This window comes from Monopterus albus, unplaced genomic scaffold (assembly GCF_001952655.1).
Source record: "Monopterus albus unplaced genomic scaffold, M_albus_1.0 scaffold87.1, whole genome shotgun sequence".
NCBI classification, from domain to species: domain Eukaryota; kingdom Metazoa; phylum Chordata; class Actinopteri; order Synbranchiformes; family Synbranchidae; genus Monopterus; species Monopterus albus.
Window position 1 is genome coordinate 179,611 of NW_018127967.1, and position 21,180 is coordinate 200,790.

The 21,180-nt window shown below is 41.1% G+C and overlaps 1 protein-coding gene across 4 annotated transcripts in view; it reads right to left on the reverse strand.

Moving 5' to 3' along the window:
• eno4 (enolase 4) overlaps positions 1-9,973 on the reverse strand; it is a 15,394-nt gene extending 5,421 nt beyond the window's left edge. For 3 of the 4 annotated variants that reach the window (XR_002275500.1, XR_002275501.1, XM_020607627.1), the window contains exons 1-10: positions 9,741-9,973; positions 8,172-8,300; positions 5,170-5,354; positions 3,425-3,567; positions 2,606-2,772; positions 2,389-2,517; positions 2,124-2,192; positions 1,407-1,571; positions 1,138-1,263; positions 34-208 (exon numbers count right to left, since the gene is read on the reverse strand). Coding sequence is in view for 2 of the 4 variants with exons in the window: in XM_020607627.1 (XP_020463283.1) it covers positions 34-208; positions 1,138-1,263; positions 1,407-1,571; positions 2,124-2,192; positions 2,389-2,517; positions 2,606-2,772; positions 3,425-3,567; positions 5,170-5,354; positions 8,172-8,300; positions 9,741-9,899 (1,447 nt within the window). In the remaining 2 variants the exon portion in view is untranslated. The remainder of the gene's footprint in view (positions 1-33; positions 209-1,137; positions 1,264-1,406; positions 1,572-2,123; positions 2,193-2,388; positions 2,518-2,605; positions 2,773-3,424; positions 3,568-5,169; positions 5,355-8,171; positions 8,301-9,740) is intronic. The other variant, XM_020607628.1, reaches the window with a different exon arrangement.
• Positions 9,974-21,180: the final 11,207 nt, after the last annotated feature.

Consider the following 21,180-nt stretch of genomic DNA (forward strand, 5'->3'; position numbering starts at 1 on the left):
GTTTTCTGTCCCATACCTCAGTGCATCTGTTACCTTGGTGCTCTGACGTGATGCTGACCAAATCACTGACAGTTGTCTCGTGAATGTGTTTTAAGATGTGACCTCTGACTCCAACAAGAGGCAGGGCCTTTGACTTGTAAGTGCTGTCAGCGAGCAGTGAGCATGAGTCTCCAATGGCGCTGCTCAGCTTCTCCCACTGCTCTGCATCCTTAACATACAAACACACACACAAGAACAAGGCGCATTTCAGTGATGAACATGCTAAACAATATAAACACTGACATCTACAAACAGTCGACCTGAGGTTTTTTTTTTTTTGGCCCTGCTTGTTGTTAATGGAAACTCAAGAATGTTTGCTGTAAGCTGCACATCTAGTAGAACTAGATCTGTTGGTGACTCCAAGTAGGCAGTCAGATGTGTTGTTGAATACAAGTTGCCTACAGTAAACCAGAGGAGTATTTCATAAAGGAAGGCTGGCTACATGTGTAGCTATGGCAGTGAATGTCCTAGAACAAACCTACAGTATCACATGTCAGCCTGTTAACAGCTTACTGCAGTGGCACCAGCTTCAAACTAGTTTTCAGGTTTCAGCTGACATTACAACATTCTAAGCAGAAACATATCTTCTTCCAAGCTCTGTTATTACAGGTCATTTCTAAACTGTTCCATGACAGCAGATGGAAATATATTTATAATAGTTTTTGACTAATTTTACTACAATTAAGATTGATAACTTGGATATTAACTTCTGACTTGTATGAGTCTAAAATCTTGAAATGGTGTATTTTAGGACACCACCCTCATTACCATGAACACACACACTGCAGTTTATTCTGAGTCAGGCCCACATACTGTATGCTGTGCTGCTGCTGGAAATGCTCACTAGGGCATGAACTGTGGAGCAATCCACCCATGAAAACAGTCCCCAACAAATACACTGTGTACTGTGTTATACTAACATTAAAGCCATCTCTGTGTTTAAACCGACTGCTTAGGAATTTACAGAATTGCTGTCACTTTATACTTAATACTCTTACTGTAAGTGTCAGGAGGAACTACATACACATTATATAAACTTTTTTTTAACATATATGAACTTGAGAAAATGAGAAAAGCATGATAGTGTTTTGAATGTACCTCTCTCCTAAATGGATCGATTATGGCCCTCACTGCTGGATATTTGCTGATGAGGATTCGGTACATGTCCACCAATTCATCTGGAGACTTCAGGACTCCTGTTGCAACTTCATACTTTCCTTTAGACTCAGAGGGAGAGAAGTAGAAAACACAATCAGTTATCTTCACTGCTTTGTGTCTCTATACTGTATTTGCACGTGAACTGATCTCTTCGGCTGTATGCAGGACTCCCAACATCCTGGCTCAGCAACTATCTTTCATCCACTTACATAGTCCACTAGCTCAGGGGCACCACAGTTTAGTGCTAAATGGACGTCTGTTCCCAGTGCCAGTCCAAGGTTAGCACAGGCTTCAGTGATCAGGTCCAAAGGCTGCTCAGGTCTCTCGGAGCTCACGGCCAATGCTCCGCTGTCACAGTGGATCGTCGGAGTGGCCTCGGAGCAAAGACACAGTTCGCTTTGTTAACAACGTCTATGTTTACATATTGTGTTTTTACGCCATCCAGCTGTATTAAATACATTAACCTACAATGTTCCTTCCTCTCCTCTTTGGATACATCTGCTGAAAAGCAGCTTAGCAGAAGCTGCATGTAAATGGCAATAGATGAATATTTATTCATAGGTTTCAATGAGACAGTTGCTACTGCAAGGTTATTAGAAAACAAGTATGTTCCACTGACCCTCTCCACTGTTCACATTATGCCTGTAAGTGCTAGGGGTTAATGAGCAATGCAGAAGACCACGTGCATGCAGTACAAATGCATGAAGGAAAAGGCAGCTAGGAAATGTACTGAAAGCTTTAATAAGCATTTCGACATACTCCACCTTCAGGCCTGCATACCTGAGTTAATTTGAAAATTAACAATGAAAATCGAGTATAAATCTCCTTTTTTATGGATCTTTTAGGAAAGCTCGGTAACAGAAAAAACTTTGAATCCCAACTCCACCTTTTACATTCTATGCTCTCACAAAGCCTGCGTTCCTCACCCCAGTTTTTGTTGATGTGTTCGTTATTCTCATCATCTCCTTCTGTAACTCAAGGGTCATTGGGATGATCTGTTGAAGAAGTTCACAGTTCAGTGCATTTTGTAAATGTTATACCAATAACTTCCCACATCGTAGCAACAACAGAGTAAACAGCGAAGTTGCACAAAGAACGCCAACTCTATATAGTGAACATGTCTATGCCAACTAGCATAGGAGGCCAGACGTGAACCAGCTACACAGACGTGTGACTGGGAGGTGTGAGTACCTGTTTGACTCGCTGTCCTGCTCTGGGGATCAGGATGACTTCTTCAAATAGATTCAGTTTTCCAGGAGAAGTCTTCCCACAGCTCAGCAAGGTTACCAAGGGGACAGGGATGTGAAACTGTGCTGGAGTCTGAAGAAAAATGTTCAAGACAATGTTATACATTTCTCCCCGTGTTGTTTTTGTGTGCATGTATGTGCGTGCACTTGTGTAGTCTAACCTCTCGGTTCTTCAGAGCTGCTATGTGTTTGTAGAAAGGGATGCCCTGTAACTGTGCCCCGGTTTTAGCAACAGCCAGAGACACTGAGCCAATGGCCCAGCTCCCAGGCAGAACTGGTTCTGGTGGCTCCGCTGGAGGAAGTGGCTTCTCGGCGCTGCTCTTTTTGCCTGTAATGTAAAGATGGGTGTTGTGGGTGTTTCTGTTATTTACATAGCCTAGCCTCACTTGGAAGAATAGGGTGAACAGGATAATAGAAACATCTGCCAGTATAATGCAGTACAGTTAAACAGCAGCACAAATGATAACGCAGTTTAATCCACGCTAAAAAACACAAACTAAACTTTCTCACCTTCACACAGTTTAATCCACGCTAAAAAACTTTGAACACAAACTAAACTTTCTCACCTTCACGACAGAGGATTTATTACAGGACTGTTGGATTAGACTTCATTTTGGCTAGGCATAATGAAGTGCTGATTGAGTGTTGGCTACAGAGACAAACCTTTTTGACAAGACACATTTGCTGTTGCTTTTTGTTTTTCCATTGGATTTACTGAACCTCCACCACTACCCTTTAGTTCTTAGGCAAAACATTAAACATGACAAATATTACACAGAGAAAGCAGTAAACTGCAGTGTCATATATTTTGACAAAGTACAGACAAAATGCTACATTTTATCATGCAGTAATAATAAAGGAAAAACTGTTTTTATCCTTTATTTTCTCTATTAGAGAGCTCAGTGTTCCCTTTCTGGTGAAATCACATGTTGATACCCAACATTAGGCAAGTTCTGCTGTAGAGCTAAGCACTACTCCACCTTTGTCAACACTCTTCTTGTCCTTATTCTGTGTGGGTATTGGAGAAGGAAGCACCACCTCAGGCTCACTAGGTGGACAGCTCTCCTCCTTCACCATGTTGCAGATGTTTCTCTCCTCCACGTAGCGTTCCATGAAGAAATTGCTGTGCAATTACAGAGCACAGAATTACATCCTGGAATGAAAACAAGCTACCTGTGCTCTACTGAGCTCCAGAATCTCTGTGGCACCTAATACATTAGAACACAGGAACACTTCACTGTGTGCTTCTCTGCAAAATCTACTTTATAACCTGAAAGGGAACAACTGGCACAGAACTGGGACAAACAACCAATCTCACCTATGGGCAATGTACAGCCACCAGTCAGCCTAACTTACATGTCTTTGGACTGTGGGAGGACGCTGGAGAACCACTGCGTCCATATGTCTTTCTGAGCTCTTCTTATACACCAGTTAATGATGGAAAAGTTAAACCTTCTCAGTGCTGCTGGCAAAAGTAAGTGAGTCCTTGGATTTAATAACTGGTTGAACTTCAGCAATAACATCAAACCCGTTCTACCTGTAGCTGTGGCTCAGGCCTGCACAACACAAAACTAAATTATACATAGTGTAAATGTAAGCCTTTCCAAAGGGTTCCCTTGCTTTTTCTTGCCACTCTAATTCTGGGTATGTGGACTTTTGGAATCTAGACTAGATATCTGTAGGTCTCAGTCTAGCGCTGCACACTTAAGGATGCAGCTGCATACATTATAACACAGTATACACAGTATACATTCTTCAAGACTACAGGTACATTTTCCTACATGGATAAAATACACTATCCAGTCTACAGCGATACAACTAATGTGAGCTCCTTGTTATACCTAAAATATTTCCACTCTTTGTCATTCCAAATTTGGAATGGCATTGCCCACCCTAACCCCAAGATTAGGGCCTCATTTAGCTTTTCTATTGGATCATGAGACATAATGCAAAAGCACCCAGTCGAGGGTATCATGATCATATGATAGTCTTTGACAATAGGAAGACAAGTGCAAAGCATTACCTTTGCATGAGGTCAACACACAGGGAACTATACAGGCCCCACTGGATCTCCATGGAAAAAAGGCACAGTTCTTTTTGTTTGTTTGTTTACCTTGTCTTACCTCGACTCATCCTACATTAATGTGAACAAAAGCTAAGTTTCTGATTTTTTAAATACCAACATTTCTAGAGTACATTTATAAATCAGGAACATAAGCTCAAAGTTTCATCCTAGAAGAGTCCTGGAACCAGAGATGTACTCTCCCTGCATGTTTTGTTGCTGTACTGCAGGCAGTAAGCAGCCCTATGAAGAGATCCACTGAAGGGAACATTTCATTTTTATGAAAATGAAAAATTACAGGTATTTGGTTTCTTCCCTTATTTATTCGGGTCAGGATGTAAAGGCTTAGGCATCATTTACAGTACAGTGGAACACACCAAAACCTTTCCACAAACAAATAAACCATCTAGGGCTAATAACTTTTGAAAGCAGACTGATCAAGCACAACAACTGAATATAAGGGAACTTACATTACTCACATAGATGAAAAACTATTTTACAACAACATGTGGAATAATAGAAAATATACAATGATACTACAATTTGATCTATGGCGTACATGGAGACAGTTGAACAATCAAAAGTCTCAGAGCCTATTTTCATTCCATTACCCCTCTAGAGATGCTGTCCTTCACAGTAGCTTGAAAAAAATGGGAACACTACCTGAGTATATGATCGATGTCTGATTGGTCACAGGGGTTTTGGCCCTTCAGCTTGTTGTTCAGAGGTGCACTGATCCATTGGACAGCAGTCATCACATGGTCAGCCCTCTCCTGACTCTTTGCTTTCCCGTCCATTGAAGTCTTCTTAGGCCCACAATGGCCAGGCAGGCCAGCTGAGGCCATGCTCTGAGTATCAAGAGAGGGAAGAACCTCATTAAAAGAATACCAACAAGCTATTTGCCACACATTTGCTGGAGCTGTTATGAGTGACGTGGCTGACTAGTAGGAGGTCCCTCCATTCTCAACATCGTCCCAACCTCTACTGTACAGACTATGATGAGCTACCTCCCCAGAGACTTTCCAGCGCCTGTCCCCTGTCTCCCTGTAACCTGTTTCTCCAGAATCAGCGTACAGTGTACAACCCTAAATCAGAAAAGGTTGGGACAGTATGTAAAAACCTAAATTAAAAAGTGAAAATAGTGATTTTTAAATCATCTGTATGCTGTATTACACTGAAAACAATACAGCAGCATATTATTTGATGTGATACCTCATCAACTTTATTCTTTGTCACTTCAATCCTGATGCTGCAACACATTCCAAACAAAGTTGGGTCGGTTACATTTCAGGGCCAGTAACGAGGTAAAACAATGAAATGATGATCCCATTTGAAACAGGTGATGTCAACAGGTGACTGCATCATGATTTGGTACAACAGTGGCATCCAGGAAAGGCTGAGCCCTTTAGGAGCAAAGATGGGCCGAGGACCACCAGTTTGACAACATATGAGTGAGAAAATTATTGAAATGTTTAAAAACAATGTTCCTCAAAGAAAGATAGAATGGGATTTGGATATGTCACCCTCTACGGTGCAGAACATCATTAAACGATTCGAGGAATCTGGAGGGATTTCAGTGTGTAAAGGCCGAGGGCTGAGCCTATGCTGGATACTGCCACATTACCAAGGCCTGGCTGTGGAGGCAAAGGGTGAGTGCTGGACTGGTCTGTCTGCAGTCCCCACCTGTCCCCAGTAGAGAATGTTTGGCACATGTTGAAAGGTAGATCATGTCAACGAAGACCCAGGACTGTTGTGCACCTTAAGACTTGTTTGCAGGAAGAATGGGACAAAATGACACCTGACACATTGAATCACTTGGTGTCCTCAGTCCCTAAACGGCTTTTAAGTGTTGTGAAAAGGAACAGCAGCATCACACCGTGGTAAACGCTTTACTGTCCCAACCTTTATTGTAATGTGTTGCAGCATCAGGATTGAAGTGAGTGTTTATTTTCAACATCATCATCATCATCATCAACTTTATTTATATAGCACATTTAACACAACAACAGCTGACCAAAGTGCTTAACACAAAGCACAATAATAAAACAAAATTGTAATTAAACAACCACCTATCATGAAACAAAAATCCTCAGCAAAACAGAGCCTCATACCGGTTCAAATGCCAAAAGGTACAGATGAGTTTTCAAATACACTTTAAAAACAGACAACGAGGAGGCCTGCCTAATATATAGGGGCAATGAATTCCACAACTTTGGAGCCCCCACAGCAAAAGCCCTGTCCCGCCTAAGTCTCAACCTAGCCGTCAGTATCTCAAGAAGCAGCTGATCAGCTGATCTGAGGCACCGAGAAGGACTATAGGGATGCAACAACTCTGTAAGATAAGAGAGGGCCAAACCATTTAAAGACTTATAAACAAATAAAAGAATCTTAAAATGGATTCTTAAATACACCGTCAACCAGTGAAGAGAAGCCAAAATGGGAGTGATATGCTCCCCTTTGCGCCCCCCAACCAGTAAACGAGCAGCCGCATTTTGAACTCTCTGAAGACGGGCCAGGGACGTCTGACTAAGCCCAAAATAGAGCACATTACAATAATCTAGGCGAGACGTAATAAACGCATGTAAAGAAAAGGCTTTACCTTTGCCAGCTGTCAAAGGTGAAAAAAAGCTAGCCCTTACAACCGTGTTCACTTGACCTTCCAATTTAAAATTGGAATCTATTTTGACACCCAAGCTTGTAACAGTCGACCGCACATACTGCTGCAAGCAACCTAGATCAACTGGGAGGAGAATCACCAAAATTATTTGGGCCAAACACTATAACTTCAGTTTTCAAATCATTTAATTTCAATAAATTCAAAGTCATCCAGCTCTTAACGTCATTAAAACATGACAATAATGATACAACCGATGATGTGTCCCTTCCCCTTATTGGTATGTACATCTGCACATCATCCGCATAACAATGAAAAGAAACACCATGTTTTCTAAAAACACAACCAAGAGGAAGTAAATATAAAGAGAAAAGCAGGGGCCCCAAAACTGAGCCCTGCGGAACCCCAGATACCAACGGGGTAAATGAGGACTCAACATCAGCAAACCCAACAGACATCGTCCTATCCGACAAATAAGACCTGAACCACTCTAAGGCAGTACCACGAATGCCCACTAACTCCTTAAGTCGAGATATTAGGATATCTTGGTCAACCGTGTCATAGCCACCAGCATCTGTTGCCAGGTAAATATCGTTAAAACAAAGAATAAAGCTGATGGTTTCACATCAAATAATGGGCTGCTGTGTTGTTCTCAATGTGCTACAGGACACAGAGGAATTACACATCACTATTTTCAGTTTTAATTTTGATTTTACCTACTATCTGAACTTTTTCTGATTTGGGATTGTATATTATACTTAGAGGAGTTTCTATATTTGTGTCCTCCCCAGCTACATACATGAGAGGGTCAAAATATTAGGAACACCTCTGTAGTCCAGTACAACACCACCTTTAACTCTGACCTCAGTAATATACGTATAATTGAATTTATACATTTATGACAATTTCACAAATTTCACAAAAAACTGAAACATTTTGAACTTCATAAACACAGATGCTAAGGCAGAAAGGTTTAATTGAAATGCATACAATTGTATAAGTGTACTTAATAAAGCAGCTGGTAAGTCAAAATGTGACTCATAAGTTTTACCTTTTCCTTGTTGCAGACAATGCAGAAGACCTCCGCCTCAATGGATAGTTCTCCTCTTGCATCGTAAACCTCCCTTCCCTTCAGTCTGCTTATCCTTGGTGGTGCAGAGATATTTGTAAAGTAATTTGCCTAAAGTGACATTAATGGTAAAAAAAAAGGTCAGTTTTGTCCTGCACTTCACTGAAGTTGTGATTCTTCTGCCTTTAAAGGCTGGTTTTAGAATTCATGTCTTGCTTAGAAAGCACTTGACCATAGCAATTAGCAGGGTAATCTAGATCTGCCACATTAAGATGTGTTCAAACTGGCTCAAATGCAAACATTTTCCATATAAATACATGTATATTCAACTCATATACTTTTCACTATTACAGTCAGGTAGAGCTAGTCCCATGCCGCGCTATGGGAAGAGGCGGGGTCCACCCTGGACAGGTCACCAGTCTATCATGGGGCTGACACTTAGAGACAGACAATTACAAACATTCATACCTACGGGCAATTTAGAGTCAGTCAATCTAACCTGCATGTCTTTGTACCGATGGTGGAAGTGTAAATACCCAGAAGAAATCCAAACACACATAGGGAACATACAAACTCAGAGTGCCAGCATCCACAAAGTACATTTTGGGCTTCTCTTTCATCAAGAATATTAACACACACATACATTTAACCCCACTTCTACCATTATGCTGCCCTTAGGTATTTCCTGTTCTTGTCAATTAAAACATTGAGCAAAGCAAATATCTGCACACAAAATAGACATTACAAAAATAGTATCAGTAGTTGTAACAGAATCACAAAAACAGAGCCAAAATAAGTTGAATGCTTGCTGTTTGGATCATCAGTAAATTCAAGACTACTCTCTAGTCTTCTCATTACCTAACATTAGAAGCCAATATACAAGAATACACATAAATATGCATCTCACCTAAATGTTATCAAGTGAACAGTAGAAGCCAAAATAATGTTTACTGGAAAACACTGTATACACGACTTTAACAGTTAATGGAATATTTTTCACACATCCGTTTCTATTTTGCTCCAAATATCTGCTCATTGTCTTAGTCATTATTCTTTGTCTGCCTTTGTCAAAACATTATAACAAGGAAAAATGACCACGTTAGCTCAGAATCTTATGTTGTGCTGACGTCGGCAACACACGCGCCTTTAAAATGGTGGCTGTTTGGACACAGGAGTCAAAAACACTGCTGCTATTTGTTGGCCACAGGTGGTGTTGCATGTAAGTGGACATGTATGAAGACTTTTAAACAGTATTTTCTGATGTTAGAATAGGAAAGATCATGAGCAGTAACTGCTTGGTTTTGGAAAATCACCACACCCATTAAAGGGCAGCGCACAGCCGGTCCCCACAGCTTTTCTAAGGGAGCTTATGGGCGACGGTCCTGAACAAGACAGCGTTACTATCTGGGTGTTAGGCTAACCGTGACTTTCAAGACCGCAGCACAGAAGATAACATACTATAATATTAGCATAACTTTATTATACGTTACTTTTAGGTGGTTGGGACTGGACGGCAATCTATTAACAGCATGGATTTAATAAAGCTCATACCAGGTAACCGTGAACGTCTCCGGGGTTGTGGAAGAAGAGCTCGTTCAGAGCTCTCTCTATCTCCTGGGGGATTCTGTTAAGCCGGTAAAACTCAGCAGCTGCGTTTTTAGTTTCATAAAAGTCCTGTTCCTCTTTAGAAAGACACCTTTGATAAGACATTGTCCAGGTTCACCACCGTCCCTGTGGTCTCTGTGTTGTCTGATGCCATGGAAACGAGCCGTTCAGGTGACAGCGGGAAACTCGGAAATCACAGCGACGTCGCGCGCCGCTTCCTTGTTGCTTTTTTAACCATGTACGTAAATAATGACTGAATATATAGATGGCACAATGCCTCTATCTATTTAGTGACCACCACAGAAGAGTATAGACTGATCACTGCAAAAGGAAAATACGCATGATATTAACAGAGCCGCTCATTAACAACTAAATTACAATTTATTTTTAAAAACGGTATATTTGTGAGTGGAAGCTCCATCAGCCCTGTAGGGTGTCCATTGAAATGTATATTGTAATTCTCCTGGCACTACAATGGCTACAAATAGGCTTAGCCTACAGTTTCAAATCTGACAAAAGAAACACTGTAGGCTGCTCATGTTGTAAGTTTATACATGTGGAAGAAACTTATAGCTACAGGCAAAGGATAATTTACTGTGATGCCTCAATTTGGAAACAGGCTGATCTAATAATTTGTTCAGATCAACCATACCACTGCTGTGCAGTTGTTGTATTTAGTCACATTCAGGTGTACAAAACGTGTACAGTGTTTTAGTGTCTTTTCCCTGCCTTCCAGACAGCTCCGGAGTCAGTCAGAGATATGGAACTTTACAAGTCCTTGAAGGTGAACAGTCAGTTACTGTTTGGCTATAAACTGAAAAGTACTCTAATAAATGTCTGCTGCATGACATATAGTACGACAACAGCTGTAACAGTACAATAGTCACTGTCACACCTAATTAAAGCCAATTTAAAATCTCTACAAGCTGATGTTCATAATGGACACACTACAAATATAGGTTAAGTCTCCCCAGAGACCTTTGAACTTTTAGAACAGATCCCTATTGTACTTTGTGTTTATACAAATTATTGACACAGGACTGTCCAGGGGCTAAACATTTCTGAGAAAATGTATTTGCTGTGTCTGTTATCGAGACACATCCCTGTCTCACAAACAGTGCTGCTTCTCACTGGACACTTCAGGCTATATCGGAGGCTGCAGACATCTTCTTATATTTCTTACTTCAACCACGAAGATGGTGGTCTGCTGCCAGAACCAAGCAGCACACTTTTTAACAAAGAATTGCTCCTGGCACAGTGAACGGCAGGCAAAAAGCAATAAACCATGAACAGTTACTAGAAAGAATTCTCATCAGAGTGCATGAAGCTTCTAAAAAATAGTCTGAGTAAGATCTGTGTATGATTATGAATAGTATGATTGTAAATGTCTAGCTCAGACATTAACTCCTTGTTCTTGAAGTAAGACCTGAACCTAGAAGGATGTAATAAAGAACAGACAAACAGCCAGATAGATAGATAGATAGATAGATAGATAGATAGATAGATAATTTATTGATCTAGGTTTTTATTATTAGGTTTTTGGTCAACAAACAAAATTAGAATTGCAGTTATTTTACACAAAAGAGCATGAAACATAAGGGTACATACATCCAGTACAATCATGGCTTGCAAAGTAAAGAAATGTATTAAAAGTGGGAGACTAAAATTCAAAAAAGTATAACTATAAAATTTATGAGAAATCATTCTAAAAATGAGTGTGTATTTATACACACATGCACATACTGAGTAATGTGTGCCAAGTATGCAAATAAGTACATGTGCATAAGGTACCTTTGTACAATGCCAAGAGTAACTTTAATAAGAGATTCACTTAGAATAGCTTCATGTGCAAAGGGGTTTGGCTTCTGTCCTCTTGTTTGTTTTGGTCTGTGTTTTTTGATATATATACAATAAACAAATGATCACAAAAATCAAACAAGAAGCATTAAAAATGTACAAATATTTCAGTGTTGTCACAAATTCAGGTTGCCATGAAAAATTAACAATGTAAAGGTCTGGAAAATTATGAGGTTAATATTCCAAGGCCAATACTGGCACCACTCACTGCCCAAATGGAACATACTGTATGTTTTTCTCAATAACAGGAATATGGCGATAAATAACACATGGTAGTTATTTTACATTATATGTTGTAATCATCATTCAGTGGTACATTTTAATTGTGTATTTGTTTTCTTTTTTAAGTGACTACTGCTGCCTCATGTAGGTTAACCTTTCTCTGACACTAAATGGGTATGTGGGTCACTCCTTTCACAGTTGTTAAATGTAAAATAATTCATTTCAGTGCATGTCTTTATTGCCCTTTGATGATGTGCTCAATTACAGCAGCCTATCCATCCAATACCTATACCACTTATTCCTGAACAGGGTCGCAGGGGGGCTGAAACTAATCCCAGCCGACATCGGGCGAGAGGTGGGGTCCACCCTGGACAGGTCACCAGTCTATCACAGGGCTGACACTTAGACACAGGCACACACACACACACACACCTAGGTGCAATTTCGATTCACCAATCAACCTAAGCTGCATGTCTTTGGACTGTGGGAGGAAGTTGGAGTACCTGGAGAGAACCCACACAGGCACAGGGAGAACATGCAGACTCTGCCTGGGCTCGAACCCAGAACCTGTCTTTACAGCAGCCTCTTCACCCTAAAAATATAGGCCTGTAATCTGTAAAGAAAATGGTCAAATTTACTATTCTGGCCGTGCGTTGTAAAGAAAATATCAATCACTAGCAAGTGTTGGCAATCAAAGCCTGTTGATTTTCCATGAACAAGTCTCCAGACTCACCAGAAGTACATACTGTGCTCCTGTGCTCGGAGGGTGCGTTACAGGAAGGCCTTAACCCCAGCTCCTTTCATTACTCGGAGTGTCAAGTTATTACCAGGCTGTGAATTGGACTCACATTCAGTCTCACTGATACTCACAAGGCCACGTACAGTCGGCAGAATTCCTTATTTTATAAGTAGCCTCAACAAAAATACACAAGAACAAGTTAAAAAAAAAACATGCACACAGTGGCACAAGACCGGTATGTTTAAAAACCTGAGAATCCCCATTCTTTACTTAAGGCACTGTTACAGGAACTCAAACTTTATTTTGAAACAGAAGACAATAATAATAATCATAATCTGGTAGATTTTCAAACCATCAATATGAATTGTGAGAGGCAACAGGCTATACATTTCATACAAATTTCACAATTTTCTGCCTTGTCCGACCGCGTCTACATGATTTGCCAGTTCTTGGTGTAAAGGCCTAAACCACAACAGTTTGTGACGTGAGTCACCCAGTGGAGGCCGTTACACACCCAGAATAAACTCTTGACTTGCAAATCCTATTAGAGGGATAGGCCTAATGGACAATGCTCTCTCTCTCTCTTTCACACACACACACTCACACACACACACTAACACAAACACAACACCAGCAGAAGGAATGAGAGTAAAAAAGGCTCCCACACCGAGCCTTTATTGTTTCAGGTCAATTCTAGTGGCTATTTGACTATATGTTAAAAAAAAAAATCTAATCCCTCATGCAAGCAGAGAGATTTTATTTTGAAACGTACTGCATTTAATAGCCCATTTTAACTTGAAAAGAGTCTTTGCAATGTGAAACTGGTTTCTATTTATGTTGCTTTTTTCTTTTAGCCTGTGAGGATTTGTGATATGTATTCACCACAGAAAAGACGGGACACACGCACTTGCACATGTACAGATGCTACATGTAGCTGTGGACGTGTCCGTGCCCCTGCAGCCTGTCAGTCGTGTGAAGCATCACCATGAGGGCAGAGCAGTGCGGATCAGTTCACTGTAAATAAAGAAGGATCAGTGTGTCAAGAGCTCCCTCACCAAGACAGAAGAAGGTTTATGGTTAAACTCTAAAGCTCTGCCCCGCCACACTGTCGGTATCTGACAGAAAAATCTTCTCATTTTATTTTTCAAGTTTTGCATTTTTGCAGTATTCTGTGAGTTCAGGTCTATTGTGTGTTCACTTAAACAAACATAATTGTATAATAGCTTAAATGTAATTTTAGAGCTGTTCCATGTATTATGTGTGTATTTTGTCAACCGTATGCAGGCCTACAATTCTGCATGTTTAAATTTTAGATAATTGCATTCAGACAAGAGACTAAATCATTTTTATTTATTTAATTAACTGATTAATTTAAAAAGTATTTAGGCTATTTCAGAGTTGAAGAATTAACACAAACTTTTCGAGGGAATCGCCTAAATGTAAAATTAAAATGGAGCATGCACATAAAACTAAAAAGAAGTCATAAACAGTCTCGCTGCTGATTATAATAATGATACCATGTTAAATAAATAGTACACTAATCTTCATAAACAAATTGATTTTTCAGTTCCCTTCCTGAAGCCCCAGGGGCCACCACAGGGCTGCCCAGAGGGCCGCCTTGCTCCGTAACAGGACATCGAGCAGGCAAAGGCAGAGCAGCAACCCCGCACAGCCACGTCTCACGTTTAACATGCACTTCTGTTGGGTTGGTATCGCCGCAAAGGAAAATGAGCATGAGCGCTGTGAGAGGTTCATAGTCATATCTGAGACTGGCCTATGTTCAGCAAGGGAATAACTGAAACTATTTAAATCCAAACATTGAAAATCTGCTCATGTTAACAGGATCAAGCATTTCCATTAAAAAGCACAGCAGTAAAATGATTCGGTTTAATCAGAATGATAAACTGTCACCAAAACACCAGCTTAAACTTAACCTAAGATGTTTAGATTTGAAATAAAAACCATTAATAGGCTTCTTCTTAAATCGTACTGCAAACGCTAAATGTAATTAGAGTAAGTTATGTAATCATATTTATTAAATGACCTGAGAAGCAAGTTTTATTTTGCTTGGTAAGATAAATGAATATTTTGGGTTGTAAGAGCAGTGATGCAAAACTAAACAGATACTGTATAATAGATAGCTTATTGACGACATTAGCAATGACACAAAACTCAGCTGTTGTTTTTTTTCCATTTGACTACATGTATTCTATCATTATATCTCTAAGATATTTATTTTTGAACATGTAATATTGTGTTTGCACACATCCACATTACCATTACCCATTACTGTAGGTTAGATAATGTCACGCTTTGAAAGTTACTGCTGCCACCGCCTGGATGCAGAGCAAAAGAACTGTCATTTTGTTGTCTGGATCTCTCGTTTGTCGGCTTAATCCAGCGCAAATTCACCCCATAAACTCTTTTCACACAGAAAATAAAACAATTATAGCAGCTATAATCCCATGAATCCTTGATAGTATAGGCTTTAGCTACTGTACCAGAGCAGGACTCGCAGGCCTGGAGCAACAGTTTGAGCTGAAGCCTTGTGCAACACATTAGAAGAAAGTAAAACCCATTCTGGCCTGTCAAAAAAGGACACATTTTAAGGCGCGCAAACCTAAAAAAGGGGCTGCTTTCAGCCAATGAAGCCAAGCTTTGGCCTCCTCCTGGACACTCTCTTCTCACATCTGAGGCTATAATAGGGCCATCATTCCTTTCTTTTTTCCTCCAGAGGATGCAGGCTATAACAGCAGGGTGCCTACAGGCTTTAAAAAACTGCAGCTGTCAAGAAAATGATTCACACGTGATGACCAGTTTGCTCCAATTGACACAAATGGCATTTGAAATTGGGCTGTATGAAAAGTGTCTATAGCTAATTTGTTAGAGGAAGAACTCTGAATGTCTTTTCTAAAGCACTGGTGTCCCTCGTGGGGTTCTACCAGGATTCTTGAGGGTTAGTGCCTGGTGTCGGTGTGTCCCCTGGTAACATATGGAGTATGCTGTATACATAACGCTTTCTGAGAAAGTTTGGACAGAGAAGAGACATTTCATTCAGAGGTTTCAGAAAGACAGAACCTGAGGCAAACGTTTGTGTTTTGAAAGATTTTACTGCTTTGTGCACTCTTCTGTAAAGAACAGAATAGTTCTTCCACAGTAAATCGTACCAACATTGCTCCTTGGTTTAATATCTATCTATCTAATGGGCTAGTGTTTAAAGAAACATGGGTGAATGCTGCTATCCACCTCCTCCTCCTCTGCTGGTCACCTGTTGCTGTTTGGCCATTCAAGGCTCATACACAACTCATCTCACTGCGGTGAATGTAATGGTGTCTGTGTATGTCAACATTAGGAGCAGATTCAAATGAATTCCTGTTTTAATTGTCAGAGCTGTGACGTTCAACAGCCTGTGTAGGGTCTCCACAGGTCATCCAAATAAAAGCAGCCTCTGGCCAAATTAGCACATCTTTTTACTCAAGTCTAAAAAGCAGGGGGTGCATCCAGTTCTTTGCATGGTTGCCGTTTCTAATTGCGTCTAATTAAAATCCCCTAGTCATGTTTTCAAACTTGACCAGGTGTGGCTTGAATGGGACCATTGGTGGGCTTTAAAACTCTGGGTTCAGACCGGTATCCAGAGAAGAATCACTTGTGATGGTGATACAGAGAGCTGAGGTACCGCTGGAAACCTCTAAGTGTTACTGCTCACTTGTGTGTGGCCCTGTTTGGGTTTCTGGTGATACAGTATTGTACGGGTTGATTTATCGTAAAATATGTACGGCTGGATTGGTCACCAAAACATTCCCAGTACTGTATTTGTCAACAAAAGAAGAATAAAACTACCACTAACAACAGGAGTAAGTTCCATATTTGTTTATAATTTTGGTTACTTAAAAGGTGTTCTCATTGTCCTCCCCATAAATCTGAGGCTGCTTACTGGTGTGTGCACTTTGACCATACATACCATTTCTATCCTGTGAAAACCATGTGCATCGAAAACATTTATTTGTGTAAAAACACTGACTTTTTTTGTGTAATTGACTGAACATGGTAAATTGGCTTGGGAAGTAAAATGTAATAAATTTCTCACCAAATGTGGAGATACATGGTTTTGACTAGATAGCCATAAATTGTATGAAACTAACATTGCCAGGATAAAGAACCAAACCGTTTACCATGCCATGCAGCAAGGATATACTGTTATTATTCTGTACCCACTCTCTTAACAGATATATATTGTCTTGTAATCTCAGTTCTCAGTGTCAGTCCCTCATTAATCAGTATGTTAAAGATACTACATCACAGCACATCACTTAAATGAAGTGTCCAAAGGGATATTTAAAGAATATTCTTAGTGACACCATATGCTCTTCTGCATAGTGGACATGTATCTGATGTCTGCCTCTGGTTTCTACACTTGTACTACCCTCTAGTGGTGCAGACTGAGTACTGCAGTTTAATTTCATCATCCCATAATATACAGTATACTAACTGAGAATCTGGATGATTCAAGTATAGTGTAGAAAATAGATTTGAGTTTTTATTACAGTGTAGGATGAGACCCAAAACACCAGAACATACATTTTCCATACATGCAACCCTGCCATGTAAACACCAGTGCCTATTAAGCTCCTTGCCCAGTTTGCAACACAAACTTGTACACAAAACTTGCAGTCTCACACTCAAACACGTAAATTACAAAAACTTCAGAGAGCAGTGTCAAATGATCTGGGGTCAGTGAACTCACAATAAATATACAATCAGACATAAAAAATGCCTTCACTTCAAATAATCTTCACTTTACAAATCAAAGCACAGAACAAATTAAACATTTACATTTTTTAACAGCAAGATGTTGTTCCTGAAACTGCCCCCATTACTCCGCATAATCCACAGACAGCACTGTGGAAAGTTTACTGAGAATCTGTTCTGGTGGAAAGCAGAGTCAATATCAGCCTCTGCATTTTCAGTTTCATTGAAAACTGAGAAGCAACAAACACCGTAGAACAGTTTCACCCAGATGTCCTGTGTTTAATTAGGTGGTACTTGTCAAATTAACACCCACATGAATGGCAGTACCCAAGATTTCCCAGCACAACACTGCCCAGAGCGTCACACTGTCTCGGCTTGCCTTCTTCTCATAGTGCTTCCTGGTGCCATCTTTTCTCCTGGTAAATGACATGCATGCACCCAGCCGTCCACGTGTGGTTAAAGATAGCACAATTCATCAAACCAGGTCACTTTCATCTGTTGCTCCATGGCTCAGTTCTGATGCTCATATGGGCACTCTGCCAGGTCTGTGACTATGCAGCAAGCTGTGATGCACTGTGTGTTGTGACACCTGTCAGCCACTGCCATCAGTAAGTTAGCTCTTCAATGGGATTAGAATGGATGGGCCAGCCTTTGCCTTCGCCATGTAGTACTCAGCTGTTGGTGCCCACTGCCCGTGACCCCATTGCTGGTTTCTTTAACCACTTTTGGTAGATACTGACCACTACATACTGGGAACACTCGCATGCACCTAGCCGTCCACGTGTGGTTAAAGATTCATCAAACCAGGTCACTTTCATCTGTTGCTCCATGGCTCAGTTCTGATGCTCATATGGGCACTCTGCCAGGTCTGTGACTATGCAGCAAGCTGTGATGCACTGTGTGTTGTGACACCTGTCAGCCACTGCCATCAGTAAGTTAGCTCTTCAATGGGATTAGAATGGATGGGCCAGCCTTTGCCTTCGCCATGTAGTACTCAGCTGTTGGTGCCCACTGCCCGTGACCCCATTGCTGGTTTCTTTAACCACTTTTGGTAGATACTGACCACTACATACTGGGAACACTCCACAACACCTGCTGTTTTGGAGATGCTTTGACCCAGTCTTCTAGCCATCATAATTTAGCCCTTGTCAAAGTTGCTCTGATCCTTACACCGTACTTACCCATTTTTTCTGCTAACAATACATGAACTTTAAGAAGTGACTGTTAACTTGCTGACCCGGTGCTTTTCTGTGCAGAGTCTGCATGTTCTCTCTGTGCCTGCGTCGGTTCTCTCCAGGTACTCCGGCTTCCTCCCACAGTCCAAAGACGTGCAGCTTAGGTCGACTGGTGACTCTAATTGCCTGTAGCAGTGAGTGTGAGTACCGTAAGACAATGTTATTTACATGACCTGCCAGTGGTTGTAATGCCATAGCTGATCATTATCTATCCTCCACAAAATATAGGTCAGTCCTATTTTAGCTGTTTCTTGACTAAGGGAAGCCTTCATACTGACTGACCACTAGATGGAGCAAAATGCTGATCATTCAAAAGAAAGAAAACATGGCCATGCATCTTCACCAAATACCAAAATCAAGCTTCTCTAGGCTGTAAAAACTCAGTCACCTCTTCAGCTGGTATAGGGTTCATCATGTCGTTCTTCAAACAACTAACAAGCAACATGTTAGACAGTGCTTGCCAGGAAATATGTTTTTCGACTTTGCTGTTATGAAGAATGCAAACGGGGGCTCAGGCTGTCCTGACAGCAAAGGCCACTAAAAAATACTGCGGCCAATGCGCGTACACGAGCAAATATGAACACTGCACTTTTACAAATTAAGACAATTACCATTAAAATATGAACAAACCACTGACAAGATGTTAGGCTAACTGAATTGAACTCAGCTGACCTGCTGTAGCCTGCTGCAGAGGTGATGGTTACTAGGTTACTTATTGATCTTAAATTTTGATCTTAAAGCTGACTCACCGCCCTGCTGCCGCACTGGAGACTGGACTGCCACTTCTACTTCACACAAAGATTTGAAGTTGGGAAACATTTCTCTCCCAAAGTGATTAAAGACTCCTGTAAACATGAGAGTTCCCAATCCCCACCTCATCTGGAGGAATCTGATACATGCGCTGCTTCTCCACCGGAGGCGCAGCTGCACCCCTCTATGAGCTGTCACAGACACATCCAGTTGCCTCCAGTCTGTGGCTCTTCGACAGGCTGTCAGTTCCTGGAGAGCGAGATGCACTGAGCAGGTCTCAAATGTCCTTCATCCACCGCATCGGTTTTGTCACCATCTGGGCTTTTTAGTTGCCTGTAACCTAACTTTAGAATATAAGGAGAGCTCAAAACCTGGTAATGCAGAAGCACTGTGCACACTGTCCTTGCTAGCCAGACCACTGACCACTCCTTGAGAAGGGGAGGTAATAATGCTCATGGAGCACATGAAAGCTGGACTTGCCATGACACTGCTTTGTCTAGGGTGCAGCAATGGATATTTCAGGGTTCATAGCCCTCACAATGTAAAAACTATGAGATGGAGCCTTAGGTGAGGTTGTGAGCTGAGTGTGGAGGAAGGCTGCATTTTGTGGGACAGCAGAGTAATAACACACCAACAAGAATGACAGACAATGATTAAGGAACTCCATAAGGCCAATCCAGGAGTTTCAAGAATGAATGTGGTGCCAAAGATGGATGCAGATTTGGAGTCTGCAGTGAGACAGTGTTATGCATACCACACCACCCAGGCCGTGTCAGCAGCAACACCCCTACATCTGTGGGAGTGGTTAGACCAGCCACGGATGAGACTTCATGTGCATTTTTGTGGGCCTGTGCTACATTTCAGGCCTGTGATAGACTGGGGACCTGTCCAGGGTGGACCCCACCTCAGACAACCACAAAAAGCACATCGGCTGAGTTGGTGATGAAGTGGTGACTCAGAACCCAGTTGGACCAGGTGCATCTTTCACTAACTGGTAAGACTGAAGATAATCAGGCCAATCAAAAAGAGCATGCCTGGCATAGAGAGCTAAAGTTGAGCAGATGCCTTTTACTTCACATGCATGATGTGTTAACTCACAGTATAGTTCTTAATCGGCCTGAATCTGCAACTTCTCTGCTCATACTGTAGGTTTGCTCAACTGGACATAATGTGACTGCTTGTGACTGCTCACGCTGCATTTAAACAGAGCACTGAACAGGTGTGTTCATTAACAATTCCAGTAAAGTTCTAGTCAAGCAAAATGGCTGCATCCTTGAAGGTGACATCAACAAGAAAATCAGTAGTACCCATCTTACTTTATACAGCTGAAGAACAGCGTTACACTGCTGCTAATCTTCCTCCCATTGCCATCCACCGGTCATGATGCCATTTCGATGACACATTGTATAGTGTGTTGTTGTCAGAGCTCAATTTATCACATCCATAGACAGCACTGTATACAGTTTATGGCCTTGTCTCAGTTGAGTCTATCCACAAAATGCAATATCTCATCTGTGCTAAGTTGTTATTTTGCTGTCTTTGTACTCATGCAAGGGCATTGAACTGTGGCCCTGCTCACACTGCAGGTTGAACAACTAATATTCTAAAAGAAGTCGAGGTCAACCTAATGAGGGCTAAAATCGGGATGAATTGCTGGCTTAAGGGAGCCAGAACCAAGTATGCAGGTCAAAAGTAGATTCCTGGAACCCTTGTTTAAAGAACTGGGGCAGTATCGTGGAAGGTGAAAACTCCTAAGTGCAAATGAGTAAAAAGACATCAAGATCATATTTGTCCATGCTATGACAAGAAACAGGCAGTTTCTTATTTACAAGAT